This window comes from Petromyzon marinus, chromosome 55 (genome assembly GCF_048934315.1).
Source record: "Petromyzon marinus isolate PM22_M1 ecotype Great Lakes invasive population chromosome 55, UKy_Petmar_22M1.pri1.0, whole genome shotgun sequence".
NCBI lineage: Eukaryota > Metazoa > Chordata > Hyperoartia > Petromyzontiformes > Petromyzontidae > Petromyzon > Petromyzon marinus.
In genome coordinates, this window is record NC_133721.1 from 4,378,700 (window position 1) to 4,398,664 (window position 19,965).

At 48.6% G+C, this 19,965-nt stretch overlaps 1 protein-coding gene across 1 annotated transcript in view; it reads right to left on the reverse strand.

The window, feature by feature from the left end:
* LOC116954483 (zonadhesin-like) overlaps positions 1-6,035 on the reverse strand; it is a 70,861-nt gene extending 64,826 nt beyond the window's left edge. Inside the window, exons 1-3 of the mRNA XM_076052227.1 lie at positions 3,340-6,035; positions 1,888-1,972; positions 481-621 (exon numbers count right to left, since the gene is read on the reverse strand). Coding sequence (XP_075908342.1) covers positions 481-621; positions 1,888-1,972; positions 3,340-3,480 — 367 coding nt within the window. The 5' untranslated portion in view covers positions 3,481-6,035. The remainder of the gene's footprint in view (positions 1-480; positions 622-1,887; positions 1,973-3,339) is intronic.
* Positions 6,036-19,965: the final 13,930 nt, after the last annotated feature.

Genomic DNA, 19,965 nt, shown 5'->3' on the forward strand with positions numbered 1-19,965 from the left:
ATTCACTAACACAGTGATCCACGCACACTGCTGTATTCACTATCACAGTAATCCACACACTGCTGTATTCACTAACACAGTGATCCACACACACTTTGGTGTATTCACTAACACAGTGATCCACACACACTGTTGTATTCACTAACACAGTGACCCACACACACTGTTGTATTCACTAACACAGTGATCCATACACACAAAATCTGCTGTATTCACTAACACAGTGATCTACACACAGTCTGTTGTATTCACTAACACAGTGATCCACACACACTCTGCTGTATTCACTAACAGTGATCTACACACACTGTTGTATGCACTAACACAGTGATCCACACACTGCTGTATTCACTAGCACAGTGATCGAGACACTGCTGTATTCACTAACACAGTGATCGAGACACATTGTACTGAGTGTGGGTTTCAAGGCCAGGAGCTCCAGTGGAGGCTGTGAGTGATGCGAGGCTGTAAGATACTCACAGCCAGGCCGAGAGAAGTCATCGTCAGGGCCAGTGTTCTCAGTGTTTGTGGGACCGTTCCAATGCTCCCAGCCCACGTCCCCTCCGCTGTTCTCCCAGCCACAGAAGTCCATCTCATCAAAATCGCATCCCCTCACACACTCTGTGGGGTGAAAATATGAATACATAAATTTTAATACGTGGGTAAATTACTGCACATTTAAATTACACACAAGATACAGGCAGAATATATGTTCTGCATTTCATGGTGAGTCGTAAGTTAGTAACTTATCAATGCATGGTTATAGTGCAGAATTTATTTAATATCATTCAGTCACAGCTCTGTTGGGCCAGAAAATTGTTGTAGTGCCACTTCTAGGGTGCGATTCATGAACTGGGCAGAGTTTCCAGCAGCGCACAGTTCTTCCTTCAGTGCAATGGAGTATAAATCTGAGCCTGCCCAGTGTTTGCTAACCAGCCACAGTTTAAGGGAGGAGCAAGAGGAATCCGCCACAGCATCATGACATGCGATGGTACAATCTCCACTCAGCCACCAAATCGGGATCCAACACGCACTGCGTTGTTAATCCCGCTACTTGAGCTCGATTCCCGTTCACGACAAACATCAGTGACGAATGTCTGAACCAGTTAGAGCTTCGATTTAAAGCTTTCGTGACTGCAATGATTCATCTTCTTTGGTTCTTTCGGTAAAGTCACGTAGAATGAGAATAAAATAATTCTACGTGACTTTACCGAAAGAACCAAAGAAGACAGTTAGAGCTTCTCTAAATCCACTGCTGGATCAGAGCCTTCCCACACCGCGTGGGTTGTGAGGGATTTTTCTTTACCATACTTCGCCACCCAGGTCAGCGTGGATTGAAGGTTGCCATAGGGCCCGATAGCCCTATTGCAACCTGTCTGTGCGTGGGAGTCACCCATCCAAGCGCTATCCAGCCTCAAGCCTGCTTAGCAGGCGAGGTTTGATGAGCTCGGAAGCTTTCTGTGTTTTGGTCGCTTACCCAAAACCTAAACTTACGGCTCAAACGACCAATCAGTCGCACTAATTTATCATGTAGGCTTTTGCAAACAATATCATCCATAATAGAGGTTTTACGCAATCTAACCCAAAACAATCTCTATGACGCACTAATTTATGTTTGTGGTCCTGAACCAGTCGTGAAAATTCCACTTTCCTCTGGCAAGGGACCAGTTGTTCCCTAGGACAATCACTGGGGACTTCTCACCAAGTAGGGGTCCTACAGCAGTACTCTAGAGGGATGATGGAGATGGCGTACTGTACTTTCTGATTGGAATTTTTACTCCAAGTCTCAAAATAAGACCCCCAACTGGGCCAAAAATCTGTTTCATGGTGTGAATGTTTAATAATTAGCGAGTGTAAAATGATAAAACATAATTAATTTCATCTTACCAAAGCAATTTCCGTCAGCTACAGAAATGTCATCCAGGCCTATATCACTCAATCTTATTGTTCCTTGAATTCCCTCCAGGATAGCCTGCAGATGGAGGAGATATTGAGTCAGACACAGGCGACCTTCGCATAACGCGTGACATGCGTTCCTGAAAAACAACGCGTAAGTCGAATCGCGCTGTATGAAGACTATTTTCCCATAGACATACATGTTATATGGAGGGGTGCGTTACCGAAGAAAAATTAAGTATAATTTGGGTTGACAAAATACGAGTAAATGTATTACTTGATAACAATAGTAACATTATACAAAATACTTAATAAGAAGTTTAATAACAAATACTAATGATTACAATTTAAATATTACTATTTACAAAGATTTGCTTAACAATGAGTAACTTCAGGGCTCCCTGAACACTTCCGTCGGCTGCTCACAGACGCACGCGCGATGCAGACACAGGCGGTAGATCTACGATGGCTACGCCCAGCGCGTGACGCTCCACGCTGCCATGACGCGTGACGCCATCAGAAATATTGTTTGTTAGCTTAAAATTTTATAAATGAAAATAATTATAAAAATTTTGATACTTTTTTTTCTAGAGCACGTAAATGTGAAACACCAAGCGTACGTGTGAAGTATGTCCCTAAAAATGAATTGTGTAACTGTGAATTTGCACTGTGGGGGGGGGAGCAAGTTACTGGAGGGACGCCTGTACTTTACAGTGAATAGTTTTCAGATAAATTAACCACGAGAAAAATGTACGGTAATGTTGATTCACAAAGGAACAACTGTATACATGCATGGATGTAAAATGTAAAGAATAAAGGATGCTTCTAGTTACGTTTTACTTGTTCTGGTGGGCAAAGCATAATTATCTCATCCTTGGTATTGAAGGACCAGGTTCAAATGAAAATTACTGTAATTTGTAACAGTGGAAAATCGGATCAATATTGTAATTCATAACAGAACATACACGGGTACAACTTTTGAAAAAGATATTAAATATCCAAGGTTGTGGGAAAACAAAAAGTAAACAGCAATTGAAAGAGCAGAAACGTATTGAATAGGGTACGCTCAGATACAACTACTGCGAGAGGCATTGAGAACACAGTAAGATTGAGAATTAGCAGACGGGCAATTTCAAAATAACATTTACGTAAGATTTTCGAAGAAAATGGCTGTAATTTCTTCAAAGTGGAAGAATAATAGCCAAGAATAGCTAAATGAATCAGGTCCTTGTTGTGCATTTCCGGTGATTATTAGAGGCCACTGACCTGGGTGCCTGGCTTGGCCTGGATGGTGACGGTTCTGGTGAGTATTAGGGGCCACTGACCTGGGTGTCTGGCTTGGCCTGGATGGTGACGGTTCTGGTGAGTATTAGGGGCCACTGACCTGGGTGTGTGGCCTGGCCTGGATGGTGACGGTTCTGGTGAGTATTAGGGGCCACTGACCTGGGTGTCTGGCTTGGCCTGGATGGTGACGGTTCCCTGCAGCCAGGCGCTGCTCTGCTGCCCCTCCGCACGCCACACGCGTCTCTCTACGCCGTCCTCCAGCACGTGCACGTTCAGGGTCATAAGTTCATCGCCGAACATGTGGTACCAGAAGCTCAGGCACACGTTCTGGTTGGTGTTGATGCTGGGGCTCAGGAGCCTCACTCCTCCTCCAGGTCCCACGGACGCAGAGTCCAGGTAGAGGTAGAAGGAGGCTGAAACAAACCGGCACAACGTGCCGACAGTTTACACTGCAGCACAAGCAGGGCCGGCCCAGAGGTTCTGAGGGGCCCGGTGCAGATACCAGGCCCGTTTGTGTGAGGTCTGGAGAAGACGTTTTATCCGCGATGGTCGGGGAGTGTTGGGGAGAACTTCAAGCTCATCAAAATACATTAAAATTTTTCTTTTATTCCGTTCACGAAAACTCGCTAATTTTAACCCTCGAAAAAAGTGTGGACAGTGGGATTAATTTATTATGCTACACAGTGCCCCCTCCTGATTTTACAGAGCAGCTGTGGCTAGCACGATGAATTCACCACGAGGTACAGTGTAAATTGAGCTCGGTGGGCTTTACCTGAGAAATAATAATAGTTTAGCTTAGGTAGTTATGATCTGAGGTGTTCTATAATTAATTTGTTTACCAATTATAATACATCCATAATAGAGGTTTTGGGGGTTAGATCGCGTACATTTTTTATTAATTTTAAAAATGTAATTAGTAAAATTAAAATGTTTCCATATAAATGTTCAACCTGTTTACAGTTTTATTCAGATCAAATTTTAAGAAACACTTCGGCCTTGCAGGCAGGCTCGTGAGCATTTTGTCTCTCGTGTTTGTTTGAAGTTAAAACACGAGATCGTAAAATCCCACGCAATTGTAAATTTGCTTGGTCAGATTTGTGTCTTCATCAAAAACAGCAAGAGAGCATCGCACGGGATTTTGCTTTATTATCGCGACAGGAAACATCTCCGCATTTGCACAGCTACTGTCATGACTTCCACAAAAACCTAATCCATTTAAATCTCTATCACTTTTAGTGTCATATTCTCCACTCTGTTACAAAATGTTTGCTTCATCATGTGGCAAACATTGTCAATATTCGGCTGAATGAGAATGTGCAGCACCCATACACTAAGAGGCAATTGACCAAGGTACTTTAGGTTAACGATATCACCCACAAGCTACTGTAAAACCAGAGTGGTGCACCGCTTTGTGGCATTTGGGAATAAAATGTCCTCATCTCTTGACATGACACCAATAAGCAAAACTGTATAAAATTTTACACGTATGCTTTCGCGACCAATATCATCCATAATAGTGTTTCATGGGGTTAGATCGCCTACATTTAGTTCAACAACGGAGCACATCCGGGTGTTCTTATCTACGAATCAAAGTCTCGGCTTAACTGCAAGATACACACGAAAAATATACGCATGGATAGACGAGATTTGTTATAACGCACTGGGCGGCACATTGTTAAAATGCAATGCAGACGTAATTGTGTATGTGTTGAGGCGTAAATGATGACTCGGAGGCAGATCTTCGTGTAGGGGCTCACGCCACGTTTTATTAAGGCTTACGCCAGTTGTTTTATTAAAGACCTCTCTTCCCACACGACTCCGTGTACTGCACGCTCACTGCCTACACTCCACACCCCAGGCGAAGGGTACTGGGGATTCCTTAGCACCCGCAGGCTACGCTAGCCTGGTGCCAATTTCCCCCTACCCCGGGGTCCCATCGCTCCCCCAGGGGAAGGGTACTGGGGAGGTCCCTAGTACACCCACAGGCTACCCTAGCCTGGTGCCAATTTCCCCCTACCCTGGGTCCCGACTTTCACCCTTCACGTTTCCGGACCCTCCAGACGACCCTGAACCCGTGACGGGTTCCCGTCCCCTATGCATGACGTCACCATCCGTGACGTCATCGTACCAGAGGGCGACCGTGACATGACGTCACTAACTCCTACTCTACATATGTATGATAAAAAGTGGCTTTAATTGTTGAATTTATATATGTATATACAACTGAAAAGCGTGTTACGCTGAACAGGAGAAGCTAAAGGCTGCAGATAATTCTGTAAAAAGTAAACAGGTAACAATATCCGAGGTCAAGACTCAACACGGAGTGTTCGTAACAGATGGTTTTGTCATTGAATTTTGTGAGTTTGTTCCCCCAGTGTTGTCTCGATTATACTACTGGCGTCAACACGAGACAACGCGTCCATCCATATCTCCTGCAGAGCAGTGTAACGGCCCACAGAATTGGCTATCAAAGAGCTACCTTTGAGATGCCTTCAAGTGACCTCTGGACCACACGCAGGAGAGGGCAGCACTTCCTACTTGCTCTGCATGAGAGTTATGGCCATCGCTAGGCGGCCAAACTAAATATTTCATTTTCAGTGCTGGAATTTGTTGCCAAATTAAGCGTGTTAATTAAATTTAACGTGATGTGATTTTTGTGCGCAGTCATTTGTAACCATGCTGAGGTCATCAACTCGCTAAGACTTGAGAAGCAGGTTTAATCACAGGCAGCGGCCTGGACTTGAACCTTGGCCAGTACCTTATCGAGCTGTGCTATCCGAGTCCTCTGACTTCTGAGCCACCTGGCCACCAGATAATGTTTTATGTTTATCTTCTAAGCAGCCATCTTACAATGTGAGTGCTGCTTACAGCCGGTGGTGTGGTCCCCAGGTGGACCGGTGCTGGGGTTGGGGGTTGCTCCCGAGTTCCTGATCCAGTCTCCGGCGTCATCGCCCGACTGAGTCCAGCCGCACAGTGGGAGCCCCTCGTCATCAAAGCTGCAGCCGAGACGCGCGTCTGTAAAAAAAAAAAATTGGGTTTTAAATTCACAGAATCATGCTTTCCTTTACTGGGCATGGTATGAAGATAATACAGCTCAATTTTGCCACTGAGATATTTACAGTGCTTTTCAATGTTACTGGTGGGCCATTGATCTGAATAACCAGCTTTAAGACAGATCAGTTTTATTAACCAAACCCTCGATTTAAGCTCACAAACTTCCAACTATAAGTTATATGCTCTAAAAACAGAAGCACCCAGCTAAATGACCATTACTGTACAAGAAAGGAATTGGCCTGAGTGATAATCTGCAGTGGAGTTCAGAGTCTGCAGTGGATATATTTTGTGTCACGCACGCTCAAAAATGAACTCCTGAAAACAGGTGCACAACACGCATCGTGTGACTATGTGTGTGATATAAACTCATTTGGTGCTGTCACGAGTCTTAAAGTCACATTCATTTCTGATTTTCTCCATCCACCAATAGATGGTTGCCTCCTCAAGCATTATAGGACATGGGGTGTTTTTGACCATGCTGGTCAGTGCAGGCTGGCTAAGGGCAGAATCGATTCCGATATCACTCGCCACCGATGTTAACGTGGCAACGAACCGAACTCGGATGGTGGGATTCATTGCGGCAAGTGCTGTTTGTGAGCACACACAGACACTCCCAGCGCGAGGCTGACATATAACATCTCGCGGAGGCTCACTCCGCTGAAGTGCCACGGTTCAGATTGCAAGTGCGACTTCGCGTTTTAAGTCGATGTAAAAAAATAATGGAAGCTGTTTCGTAAGTGTGGGTGTTCACTGGGTAAACGAGCATAATGATAAGTGTCCTAATTGTATGTTGTATTTTAATATTTTAGTTTGTGTATATTTGTAAATCATTCTACACCATACAGTTTGTACGTTTTTCAGGAATATTTATCCTTTACCATGGATCTTCCCGTGCCATCACCTTGTGTTTGTCCCCAGGCCTGCCTTGTGCAGAGATATGTGTGTTGTTTCTATGGGATCCTATCCGGCTACATAAAATGTGGATCGCCGACTCCTCCACCTGGTGGCTCCCCTGTCTCGCATCATACCTGACTCCAAGATCCAGCTCGGTGACCCCTACGTACGTATGTTGAACTTCGTTCGCACCGTACGTAGCCAACCATGTTAATCGGAGGTTCGGGGGGAAGGACAACAAACTAAACACAAATATAAGTTCTAAAGAAATGAGCTTTCAATTGAGATTTAAAAGTGCATAGCTCCCATTGGCTTCCTAATATCGGCAGGAAGAGCGTTCCAGACGGCCGCAAAAGCGCACCTGACGGTTAGTCAGAAGCCGCTGCTGCTGCGAAGATGACCGGAGTTCGCGTGATGGTGGCTTATGCTATTTGACGAGATCAGCAAGGTATTGTGGCTCATTTGTTACAAGCACTTTGTGTGCAAGCAACGGTCAGCGTCGTGGCATCGCAGCAGCTTGGCCTTGTACCAGCGTACGGACGCGCACGACTTGCACCGTAGCCCCCATACTCTCGTACCCCGGCTTCGTTTCCGCTCGCCTTGGCCTGGTGACGGCAGGGGAAGGGCGCAGGTAGGCCCGATGGCCCAGGGAGCATTTATGTTGGTGACATTAATGGCAGTGATGTTCGCCGACGAGGTGTTTTTATTTCAATCGGCGATGAGCGGATGAACTTCGTCAAGCGTGGCGGTGACGGTCACTGCTAGCCACCAAAGAACGATGCGCTGACCGTGACGATTGAAGACGCAGGCTGAGATGATTTCGCAATGTTCGAGACTGCAGTGGACTAAAGATCACAAAAGTGGTAAGTTGCGAGAGAGTATATGTACTGTATATAAAAATAAACATTTACCGAGTTCACGGATTGGCTGACCTGATAACATTATACTGAGGAGTAATAAAATTTCACTCTGCGCACATCAACATATCAGTACTCAGATTTGGACTACATTTTTGGCTGCCATAGTCATATCAGGGATAGAAGACCATATATAAAATCCGCAGACTAAGACTGTGACTGAAATAAAATAAATATGCCATCTCAATTAACACAGACTGGTGCTGGCCAGCATGTGGTGTGCGGTGCCTGGCCTATGCATGGATTCTTCTGTATGAGGCATGCACGAGACTCGAGAGCATGGTGCAGGTGCATTGATGTCCCGCGGTCCACGTCACGGGGCGAGGTCCCCCTGGCAGTGGCCGCGATGTGTTGACGTGACGGCTTTCACGCGTCCCCCATTATCTCGGTGCGGTTACATTGTGGACCCAGCAAATGTACCAGATTGTGCAAGTGTCTCTCTGCCTGCTGTAACATCCGAGATGAGATTGGTCATTGTGATGTAGTTGTTGGACAGGTCAGGTGAACCGGCCGTGGGAAGCCGTTTCTATTCCAATGACTTGTCACGGTTGACGCTTCTTGAAGAAAAATTGCTGCTGCGACTGATCGTTAAATTGTTTAATTGGATAAAATAGGCGAGGTACATTTTGAGAAATGTGACTGCATCTCGAGCCATTGTACAGAAGCGGCAGACGTATTCATTTCGAAGGGAGAGGCAGGCAGTCAGGCAGAGGATTCATGAGAGATCTTGAGGCTGGACTTGAACAGCGGCAGGAATCCGGCAGCACGGGTGGCTGAGGGAAAGGAATCCCGGACTATGAGGGCACCACAGGAGACCGAGTGACCTCCTTCTGGGTGAAGGTTGACTGGGGGCTGTAGAAAACGCCTCGGTTGCCCGAGCAGAGAGCAGTTAAAGGGAAGTGGAGTAAGATGAGAGGGGAGAGGTAGGAGAAAAGTGGAGGGGAGTAGAGTGAGAAGAGAGGGGACAGATAATCAGCCATGGGTTCAAGGAGGATCTTCGAGACAGTGGAGGGGTCTGTAGGATTGGGGTGACGTGGTCTTCATTGCGGGTGCCACCAGCAAGGATTCTAGCGTGGATCACACCTGAAGGGAAATTCGTCTCAGATGTTAGCTGGTTGTGTATGGGTCTTTGTAAAAACAGCGTTCGTTAATGGCAATTATCGGGAAAATACTTTCAGCTGCTCCTTAAAACCCACTGCAAATAAAGTCCCTTAACTTTTTTTTGAAGTTACAACCCCTACAGATGTGGAAACTGTCACATTGGGGCTTTACCAGCAATCACTGTGCAGTCAACATGGATTGCCTCCAATATTTACAAAGCCTCGTCATCATCGCCACGGGATACTTGTGACAATGACGGAGGCAAGGAAGAAGCTGTTAGGTCATAAACCACAACTCAGGCGTTAACCCAGGGATGTCAGAGCTGTTCACTCCAACCAACCGGTGTGTTCCTTCAGACGTGTTCAGTATTCTCCTCGTAGAGGCCGCTCATGACTTTGAGTGCAATAGGACATTAAGAACAGGGGGTAAAAATGTCCATTAAATGACGTCTCCTTTTTTTGTGACGACGGTAAACTTTAACATCCTATAATGGCATTCCATAGCTCGTGCCCTGGCCATGTCAAAAAACGTTGTACAGTATTTGACGGTAACATTTACGGGCATTACCTGTAATGAACTTTCATCGATCATCACTCTTTGTCTAGGACTGAATCGCCGTGAATGCACCCAATCTTGTCAGATCGCCAAAAGACGCACAACTCAAAGACAACGCCCCATCAGAGTATTGAGAGCTCGGGGTAAGCATTTACATCACCATTATGAGACTAGGCTCTAAGAATAGCTGTCTCTGGTGTGGACCAATCAATTTCAAGGACAATGCATATATTATCAGTGCTTTTTTTGCATTTTGACTGCAAGTATTGTGGTTAATGCAAACATGATCCCTTGTAAAAAGGTGTCAGTTTTGTTGCCAGATAAAAGGGTAAAAACCTATTATCATATTTTGCTACTGGCAAAGGAGGTCTCATGATGAAGGAAATTATATTATAGCCACATCGCTCATAGTGTCCAACTACGCGGTGACATGCTGCTCCGAAAACCCTTTAAAGCAAGGCCGTAATTATAATATATATTGGGGGGGACGCATCCCCCCCAATATTTAAATATGCTCAAAATGTCCCCCCCAATATATTGCTATAAAAAAGTAATCAAAATTGATATGCTATGTAAATAAAAACAACAATTTGCTGAACCTTGGCCACAATATCTGGACTTGTCTTCATATAAATCAATGCATAGATTTCTGTTCATATGATTGTGCTTATGGTTGTACTTTCTTGATCCCTAATCTCAAACATTACATACAATGAAACAAGAAATGGTAAAAAAGTAAAAACAGAGCAATGTAATACAATAACACTATTAGACAATATTAGACAGTACATTGGACGGAGGAGGAGGTGCTGGTCGCTCTGCTGACTGTTTTTAATGACGACGCTCTTGCTGAGAATAAGTCCACTCTTCGGGGTACTTATGCTGAGATGGCGGACACGCAATGCCAATTTCTTCAACGTAAGCGAGGGGAAGTCGAGACGCCTCTCGCCTATCGCAGCGCTCTGTTGGCGTTAGCGAGTGCTGCTTACCCTGGCGTGAATCCGGAGGCACTCGACTCGCTCGTCATGGAACTAATGTTGGGACTGGCTAGAGACATGGGGGTGGTCCTAGCTGTGTGTGACGAAGACATCCAAACGTCCCGGTGGGCTGCCAGGTGTCTTCAGGCCCACGATAATCTATAGTCTTGGTCTCAGATGGCAGCATGGGCAGGGGACCCCAGCCGCGACGGGGAACCGAAGGGATGGTCACCAAGCAAGGTGGTGGTGGTGCCAGCTGGCGATGCGTCTTCGGTGGGGGTTGTTGCTGCTGCGGTTCCGCCGTAGAATCGGAGACAGAAGGATGCTGCACACCGTCGATGGAGCTGGAGACCACGTCACCGCGGGGACTGGGAGGTGCAGAGGTTTCCGCTGCGATCAGCCGGGGCATTTCGCGAGGAAATGCCTGGATAGCACTCTGACACCAACTGCTGCTCCGGTGCCTGCTGCCCCTCCGACGGCTCAACCTCAATCCCAACAGGCGAGTTGGTACACATCAGACACCCGGCCCATTTTGCAATCTCAGACATTGATGATTCGGGTTAACTTATTCTCAGCATAACCCAAACGTTGGCACCGGACACCAGGGTTCGGTTGCACGGGAGTGGCCTAGCTCGAGGACACAGTCAAAGAAATTGGCGCGTCACGTGGTCGCAGCGGCTGCGGGTTCTTCGGCGGTATCGGGTTCCGTGCAGGGAGTGGAGGTACATGTCTTGGTGGGCACGGGTGCCTCGGCTACCATTATTTCGGATGTTATATTTCAATTGTTGTCGATTCCGGCTCGTCAATTACGACCTGTTATTAATGCTTGTGTAGCGGCGAATGGTGGGAGTGCAATCCATTTCGGTTTCGCGTATCAATGAATTGGTGGCGCTCGATATCCTTGGGCCCTTTCCGGCCACTCCACGAGAGAATACATTTCTTTTAGTAACGGTCGAATATCTTTCCCGATGGCCGATGGCTTGGCCGCTGCCTGAACAGTCAGCGCCCTCCAATGCAGAAGCGTTTTTGTATGGTTACGTGATGGACAAGGGAGCCCCGGATCAATTGCTCACTCACCAGGGGCGCAAATTTCTCGTCTAAATTGCTGCGTGAGGTTTGCGATGCTTTGTGTACGAGGAAAATGAGGACGTCACTATACCACCCACAGACGGATGGGATGGTGGAGCGCCTGAATAGAACCTTGACCTCTATGCTCTGTCAGGCGGTCGACGCTGGGCAGACGGATTGGGATTTGCATGTGCCGAGTGTACTCGCCACATATAGGATGGCCCCTCATACTTCCACAGGGTTTTTGCCGTTTTTTATCATGTCTGGGAGGGAGAATGTGCCCCCTATAGATGCCCAATTGGGGTCGTCGCTGGATAAAGGGAAGTCCAGATTGTCGGAGCACGTGCAAATTTCCCTACAGCGCATTTCTACGGCTCAAGAGGCGGCCAGAGTTAACGCCGCCAAAACACAGGCACACAATGAGCGCATAGCGGGGAAGTGGGATTACGTGTTGCTATGGTCCATCAGCGACAAAGCGTGGTTGCATTGCCCCCAGGTGCCGGTTGGTACATATCCTAAGTTACATAATTCCTGGCAAAGAGGTGAAACGGCCACAATGTGTGCGTATCCGAGTGGGCCGTCGCCGTTGGTTCATCCATCCTTCTCGGTTGAAGCCGTTTGTCCCTCCACGTATCGCCTCTTCATCTCCAACGATTCGCCTGCCGTTGTCTGATGTGTCCGACGGGCTGGTGCGTTCGGAGGGCGTGTGTCGGAAGGATTGTGTCATGCCATCCACAGCATCCGGGCCTGTGACCGTGGACGTGGCTCGGGACCTCGCCGGGATCGAGGATGTGCCTGCTGCTGCTGAGCCTGCTGCTCCTGTGCCTCCTATGCTGCAATCCGCATCCCCGGTTGACCCGGTGGTTGGGGTGTCCCCCAAGCAGGAGCAGGAGGCCGTTCCCATGGACAGAGCAGCGTCGCGGACTCGGTCCAAATGCTTGCGGTTCCGTTGATCCTTGCTCTGAGTTGCTCGGGAATGTCAGAGTGTCTAGGGTTGTTGCGTTTTGCTCCTTTCCTCCGTCATGCCTCTTATATATCCCCTTCTCGTTGTGTTCCCTCGTATTGTGGGCTGTTGTTCCATGTGTTGCCGCTCTGTAAGGTACACGTCACGCGTCCTCTTTCCACCTCTTTTATTGTGTGCATATGCGCTCTTACGCGTTACGTTAACATTAGCCGGGATGGATACTTTTTTATTACAGGGGGTGGGGGGGGCTGATGTAATGAGATCTACTGGTTGGTAAAGGGTAGCACGGGTACAGGCACCATTATAAACATTATACAATCCTCAAAGGGGAAGATATTAGGCCAAAGGTGAGGGGTAGGGCCGGTCAAGAAACTCCGAGAACTGGCTGGAAAGTTCCACGAGAGGGCGTGGCCGGAGGCGGAGCCTAGGCGCGCCTGTGAGAATATAAGCGGGGGTAGAGGAGGACTCGTGGTCGGTGTATGAAGTCTTGGATCCAGACTGTGTCGCTGCTCGCCGTCATTTCTCTCCGTCGTTTGGCCACGTGGCAGATCTCCTGCGGAGTTCCACCGCCCTCCCCAGCACGCCGTCAGCCAGCAGCGAGCACATAACATATAAGTGTGTGCCTGGAGAGTATGCCGATAACGTTGGCCTGTGCCGTGGAAAAAAGAAGAGTACCCTCTACACGACGTGTCGTGGAAGTCGCTCATTACACATGTAATCAGCTGACACTTACCAAGATCTTGCCGCTCCTTGCCAGGTGAGTCTCCAACTCGCAGCGTCCAGGCACTGCAACAGAGATCTCAGTGACTCGAAATCCCATCACCATCACGTATCACCCATTCCACAACGGTGCCTGCTCACAGGCAGTTGTGCACGAGTGACGACTGCTGACTGTTGACAGCGTCAGCCGTGTTTGATGGGTTAGAGAGGCACACATCAACGTGCTGAGTGTCGATGTGTGACGCACATTTTTGCCTATTTAACAAATAAATGCAGTGTGCATAAAATGGTAACATAGATCGCATTTCTACTCGTCGGCAAAACATGCAGATTTTTTTTTGCAGAGGGTTCTCTCTTGAGTAATTTGTAGGTATTTTTTCAGCATTAGGATGTTTTGGCCATTTACATTGCATGTGTCTTTTTACTTATGAGTGGAAACTGAAGAAACCAGGAGAAACACATGCAGAATAGAGGGCGAACATACACACTCCACACAGAGACGTCCGAGTCAGGTATGGAACGCAAACGGTTCTTGCTGTGAGGTATTGTGCACTAAGGGGCGTTATGTAAAGTGTTGCTCGTGTGTATGATTAGTACAGTAATTACACTTTTACAAACAGCACCACTGAGTAATTCACTATCGCTCTACAGCAGGCATTCCAAGCAGTAAAAATGGCCACATCTTCAGATAAGTCCACACCCCTCTGGTAGGAACCAGTGCTACTCTCCACAGAATCAGAATCAGAAAGGGTTTTATTCGCCATGAAAGTTCACACTGACAAGGAATTTACTTTGGCAGGAAGGTGCATACATTCAACATATAGGAATCTTAAATCTTAAATAAGTGGTATACAAGTCTAACTATACTAAAGGTACAAAGTTAACTAACACTAAGGGGCTAAAGTATGTAAAATTTTGAATAAATATTGAATATAAAGTAGCTGGAACAGAGAGTGTCCAGGGTGGGAGGAATCGGCCACAATCTTCCTCGCTCGCCTCATGGTCCTCGAGGTGTGCAGGTCCTCGAGGGTTGGTAGATTACAGGCAATCACCTCAGCAGTGTGGATTATATGCTGCAGACTGCTCTTGTCCTTGGCAGTGGCAGCAGCGTACCAGACGGTTATGGAGGAGGTGAGGATGGATTCAATGATTGTTGTATAAAAGTGCACCATCATTGTCTTTGTAAGGTGGAATTTCTTCAGCAGCCGTAGGAAGTACATCCTCTGTTGAGCTCTCTTGGTGAGGGAGCTGATGTTCAGTTCCCACTTGAGGTCCCGGGAGAGAATAGTGGCCAGGAAGCGGAAGGACTCCACAGTTTTTACTTGGAAATCGCACAGGGTGATGGGGGTGAGTGGGGCTGTATTCTTCCTGAAGTCCACAACCATCTCAACTGTCTTTAGAGCATTTAGCTCTAAGTTGTTCTGGCTACACCAGGTCACCAGGTTGTCAGCTTCCCACCTATAGTCAGACTCATCCCCACCAGAGATCAGCCCAATGAGGGAGGTGTCGTCCACAAACTTCAAGAGTTTGACGGACAGATGATTGGAGGTGCAGCTGTTGGTGTACAGGAAGAAGAGCAGTGGGGAAAGGACACAGCCCTGAGGAATTCCGGTGCTGATGGACCTGGAGTCAGAGACTTGTGTTCCCAGCTTAACGCACTGCTTCCTGTCAGACAGGATGTCTGTGATCCACCTGCAGGTGGAGTCGGGCACGTTCAGCTGGAAGAGCTTGTCCTGAAGCAGGGCAGGGATGATGGTGTTGAAGGCGGAGCTGAAGTCAACAAACAGGATCCTGGCGTAGGATCTTGAGGAGTCCAGATGCTGTAGGGTGAAGTGGAGGGCCATGTTAACTGCGTAATCCACAGACCTGTTGGCTCTGTAGGCAAACTGAAGGGGGTCCAGGAGAGGGTCTGTGATGGCTTTGAGGTGTGCCAGGACCAGGCGCTCAAAATAATTCATTACCACAGAGGTAAGGGCGACCGGTCTATAATCATTTAGTCCTGTTGGCCTTAGCTTTTTGGGCACAGGGATGATGGTGGAGGACTTGAGACGAGCTGGTACATGGCATGTCTCCAGGGAGGTGTTAAAGATGTTGGTGAACACCGGAGACAGCTGGTCAGCGCAGTGCCTGAGGGTGGCTGGAGAGACAGAGTCCGGCCCAGCTGCTTTGCGTGGGTTCTGCCTCTTGAAAAGTCTACTAACTTCTCCCTCCTGAAAGGTGAGAGTCGTCTCTGTAGTAGGGGTGGGGGATGGGGCCTCTTGGGTGGGAAGGGGTAGTTCAGGACAGTCCAATTGTCTTTCAAATCTGCAGTAGAACTCGTTCAGGTCGGCCAGGCGGGAGTCGTTAGTGGTGTGGGCTTGTAGTTGGTGATCTGTCTGGGCCCTCTCCAGACAGTAGCAGAGTCGTTAGCAGAGAACTGGTGTTTTAGTCTCTGAGTACAGTCGTTTAGCCTCTCTCACCGCCTTGCTAATTCTGTTCTTCGACTCCTTGAATCTGTCTCTATCCCCACTCCTAAATGCTTCCTCCTTCTCCAATCTCAACCTTCTGAGCTTTGCTGAGAACCAGGGCTTGTTGTTGCTGAAGTTCACCTTGGTCCGTGTTAAAATACAGCAGCCCTCACAGAAGCTGATGTACGACGTCACAGCCTCTCTGTGTTCATCCAGACTAATGGTAGCAGTCGTGAACATATCCCAGTCAGCACAGTCCAAGCACGCCCGCAAATCCTCCACAGCCTCACTGGTCCACTGTTTAGATGTCCTCACAGCAGGTTTACAGAGCTTTAGTTTCTGCCTGTATGCAGGAATAAGGTGGACCATGGCATGATCAGAGTGTCCTAGTGCTGCTCGGGGGACGGCGTGGTAGGCTCTACTGACTGCAGTGTAGCAGTGAACCAGTGTTCCCTTCTCTGGTTGGGCACTAAATGAATTGTGTGTATTTGGGGAGTTCGTGGCTGAGATTACCTTTGTTAAAGTCGCCAAGTACGATAACCAGCTAATCTAGATTTGCTCGCTCCACACTCAGAATCTGGTCGGCGAGCATGCGTTGGGCCTCTTTAACCTGAGGACCCGGCGGCAAGTAAACTCCGACCAAAATGAGCCACGCGAACTCGTGAGGCGAGTAGAAAGGTTTACAGTTTATAAAACATGATTCAAGGAGCGGAGAACAATGTTGCAGAATCACTGTGACATCTACACACCAGCCACTGTTAATGTAAAAACAAATACCACCGCCTTTCATCTTGCCGGAGAGCCAGTTGTAGCGCAGTGTCCGGAATCAAATCACACAGCCATGTCTCCGTGAAGCACAAAACAGAAGATGAAAGAAAGTCTCTGTTCTTCACCATCACTAGCTGAAGTTCGTCCATTTTGTTGCACAGTGAACGTACATTGGAGAGGAAAAAGCTCGGAAGCACTGTTCGGATCCCGCGTCTGCGTAGTCATACTAGAGCCCCCGACCGTTTACCCCTTGTGGGCGTTTCGCTGCTTGAGCAAAGCCTAGCGCGGCTTTGACTAGAATGCCCACTAATTCTGCGCTGGAAGCAGAAAAGTTGGAAATAAATCCACAGGAGTTGTTTCCCTGATGTTTAAAAGTTCGCCTCTTGTTAGGGAACTCCGAAAATCTTGGCAAAACACTGAATTAACAGACAAAACAGGGCGTACCGACCGGCTGAGGCTACCATCATCAGTGCCATCTTCTCACCAGCACGGGTGTGCTGAACAGCAGGCCTCTCTCACCAGCACGGGTGTGCGCAACAGCAGGCCCCTCTCACCAGCACAGGTGTGCTGAACAGCAGGCCTCTCTCACCAGCCCTGGTGTGATGAACAGTAGACCCCTCTCACCAGGATAGGTGTGCTGAACAGCAGGCCTCTCTCGCTAGCAGCGGTGTGCTGAACAGCAGTCCCCTCTCACCAGCACGAGTGTGCAGATCAGCAGGCCTCTCTCAACCAGCATGGGTGTGCTGAACAGCAGGCCTCTCTGACCAGCACGGGTGTGCTGAACAGCAGGCCCCTCTCACCAGCACGGGTGTGCTGAACAGCAGGCCCCTCTCACCAGCACGGGTGTGCTGAACAGCAGGCCGCTCTCACCAGCACAGGTGTGCTGAACAGCAGGCCCCTCTCACCAGGACGGGTATGCTGAACAGCAGGCCTCTCTCACCAGCACAGGTGATCAAGCAAAACAAGACAAAACCAGACAAAACAGAGCGCACCAACCGGCCGAGGCTGCCATCATCGGCACCAAACCAAAAGCCGGAGCACTGGGAGAAGAATCCACGCAACCATGGGGTGGTCGTCGATCATGATTAACCCTTTGGTGGGGGGTATATTCCAACTATTGTCGATTGTTGCTAGATCCTCACAAAGTAATACCTATTTTAATGATCCCCAGAGAGATAATGTGCAAAAAGCAAGTTATACCAGAAATATTTTTTTGGGATATTTTGATTGTGGAAACAGGAGTTCTGACACAGATCCACCTGGCCAGACATTACTTGAAAGCTATATCGATTGACCCATCGTTTCGATGCAATCTGCAGCTGTAATGATTAAGCAATCCGGCCACAACTCTGTTTCAGCCACACGAGTGAAGTTGTGGTGCCACCGCGACGGAGTAGCTCCGTCGGGGATCGTGCCCACCGCCGCGACACCACGCCGACGCGGCGCATTGCGCCGCATCCCCCCCCCCCCCGCACGAACGCACACACACCCCCCGTAGCTGACACGAACCGCGGCGCCGTGACCTGATATTAAAATCACGTAGTCGCGGCGGAGGCCGTAAAGCCACCACGGACGAAATTACACATGCGGCACGGGGCGTGTGAACCACGAGATGCCTGTTGTTATAGATGGAATTAGGAACTGAATGCCCCTGATTATAGGTGAGCTCACGGATCCAAATGACAACAGGATAGGAGCATTCAGGCCTTTGAATGAGCAGGGCGACGTGGGGCGGAAGCATTTGAATGCCTTTTGTGCTAGATAAGGTCACAGGACGGAATGCCTTTGTTCGGATCAGGGATCTAGCTAACGAAGGGGTAAGAATATCCAACATCTGAATGGACAGGGCCACCTGGGGTGTGAGAACCACAGTGCGCCTTTATTATGAATGGGATTAGGGACTCGATGACAATGAGTTAAAATAACTCGGCCTCTGAATGGACAGGGCAAGCACGGGTGCGGGAGCACCGGAATGCCTTTAGAGTGGATAAAAGCACAGAGGCTGGGGGTAGCGGGAGGAGTCTTCTTCAAAATCATCGTGGTCCACGGAGCAGGAGGGTCAGCCGTTTGAGACGTCCGTGCGACGAGCTCAGCGCAGCTAGACTCAACTCTCTACGGAGACGACTCACAGTATCGCCTTTCTACAGCGTTCAGCGCAGCAGAGTGGAAGCAATCCGCTCGTGTGCCTGTGCGACGGTGTTGTGGTCGCGTGCCTGCGCGATTGCTAATCGCGAAGTAGCGAGCTAAAGCGCCGTGCGCGCGCGTATTCGCGCGACTGTTCGAACGGGCTCTTTAACTCAGAGCCGGGCGACCCTCCTCAATCAGCGGCGCGCGCACGGCAAACGCCCCGCCCGCCCATCCCTCGACCGCAACCCCCTCGCGTGCGATTGGTGTACGGGGCTGGGCAGGGGGTAGAGGCGTGTTTGTTATTACCGGGGCACGTGGAGCGGGGGTGGGAGGGAGACACGCGCCGCGCAAGTCTGTTCACGGGCGGGAGGGAGTTTTTACGGGCGAACGCGCTCCTCGCGGTACGCCGCCTCGCAGCGCACCGCCAGCGTAAAGCGACGCGCCCTACCCATCGGTTAAAACATGCAGACGCGGTCAGCAGCGCAGGAGGGCGGGGTAGTGGAGATCGCTAGCCCGAACCCCACAGAGCAGCCGGGGGGTAGTGGGATAAATGTGACGGGGGAGTCGGGAGCCAACGGCCCCAACAATTCGGTGATGGTGGGGGACATTCGCCCCCACAAAGTCGATTCAGTCGAGGCATCGCTTGCGTAACGCGCTCCCACATAGCGCGAATTTGCAGCAATGCGATTCATCTTTTCCGGACACACGTCACACGTACACTATGCGATTCACAGTTACGCGTCAAAGAAAATAAATAAAAACAAATATTTTCAATAGTACAAAAAATCAAGGGAAAAATATATTTCGCAGGTTAACCGACTAACATCTCAATCTGATGGCGTCATCCCGTCTTGGCAGCGCCCAGTGTCAGGGATGGGCTGGGCGTAGCCAACTTATTAAGCAATCTATGTAAGTCGTAATATTTTGAACCTTAATTATTATTCGTTAATAAACTCCTAAGTATTTTTTTGCAATGTTAATCATATTATTACGTATTAAATGTATACTGTACGTACTTTGTAAATTCAGGGATAATAATGAAATACTTAATTTGTCTTCAGTAACGCACCCCCTGTATAACATTTATGTCAATGGGAGCATCGAGCCTTCATCCAGAGCGATTCGACTTACGCGTTTTTTTCAGGAACGAGTGTCGCACGCTACGTGATGGATGCCCTTATACATTTTATCAA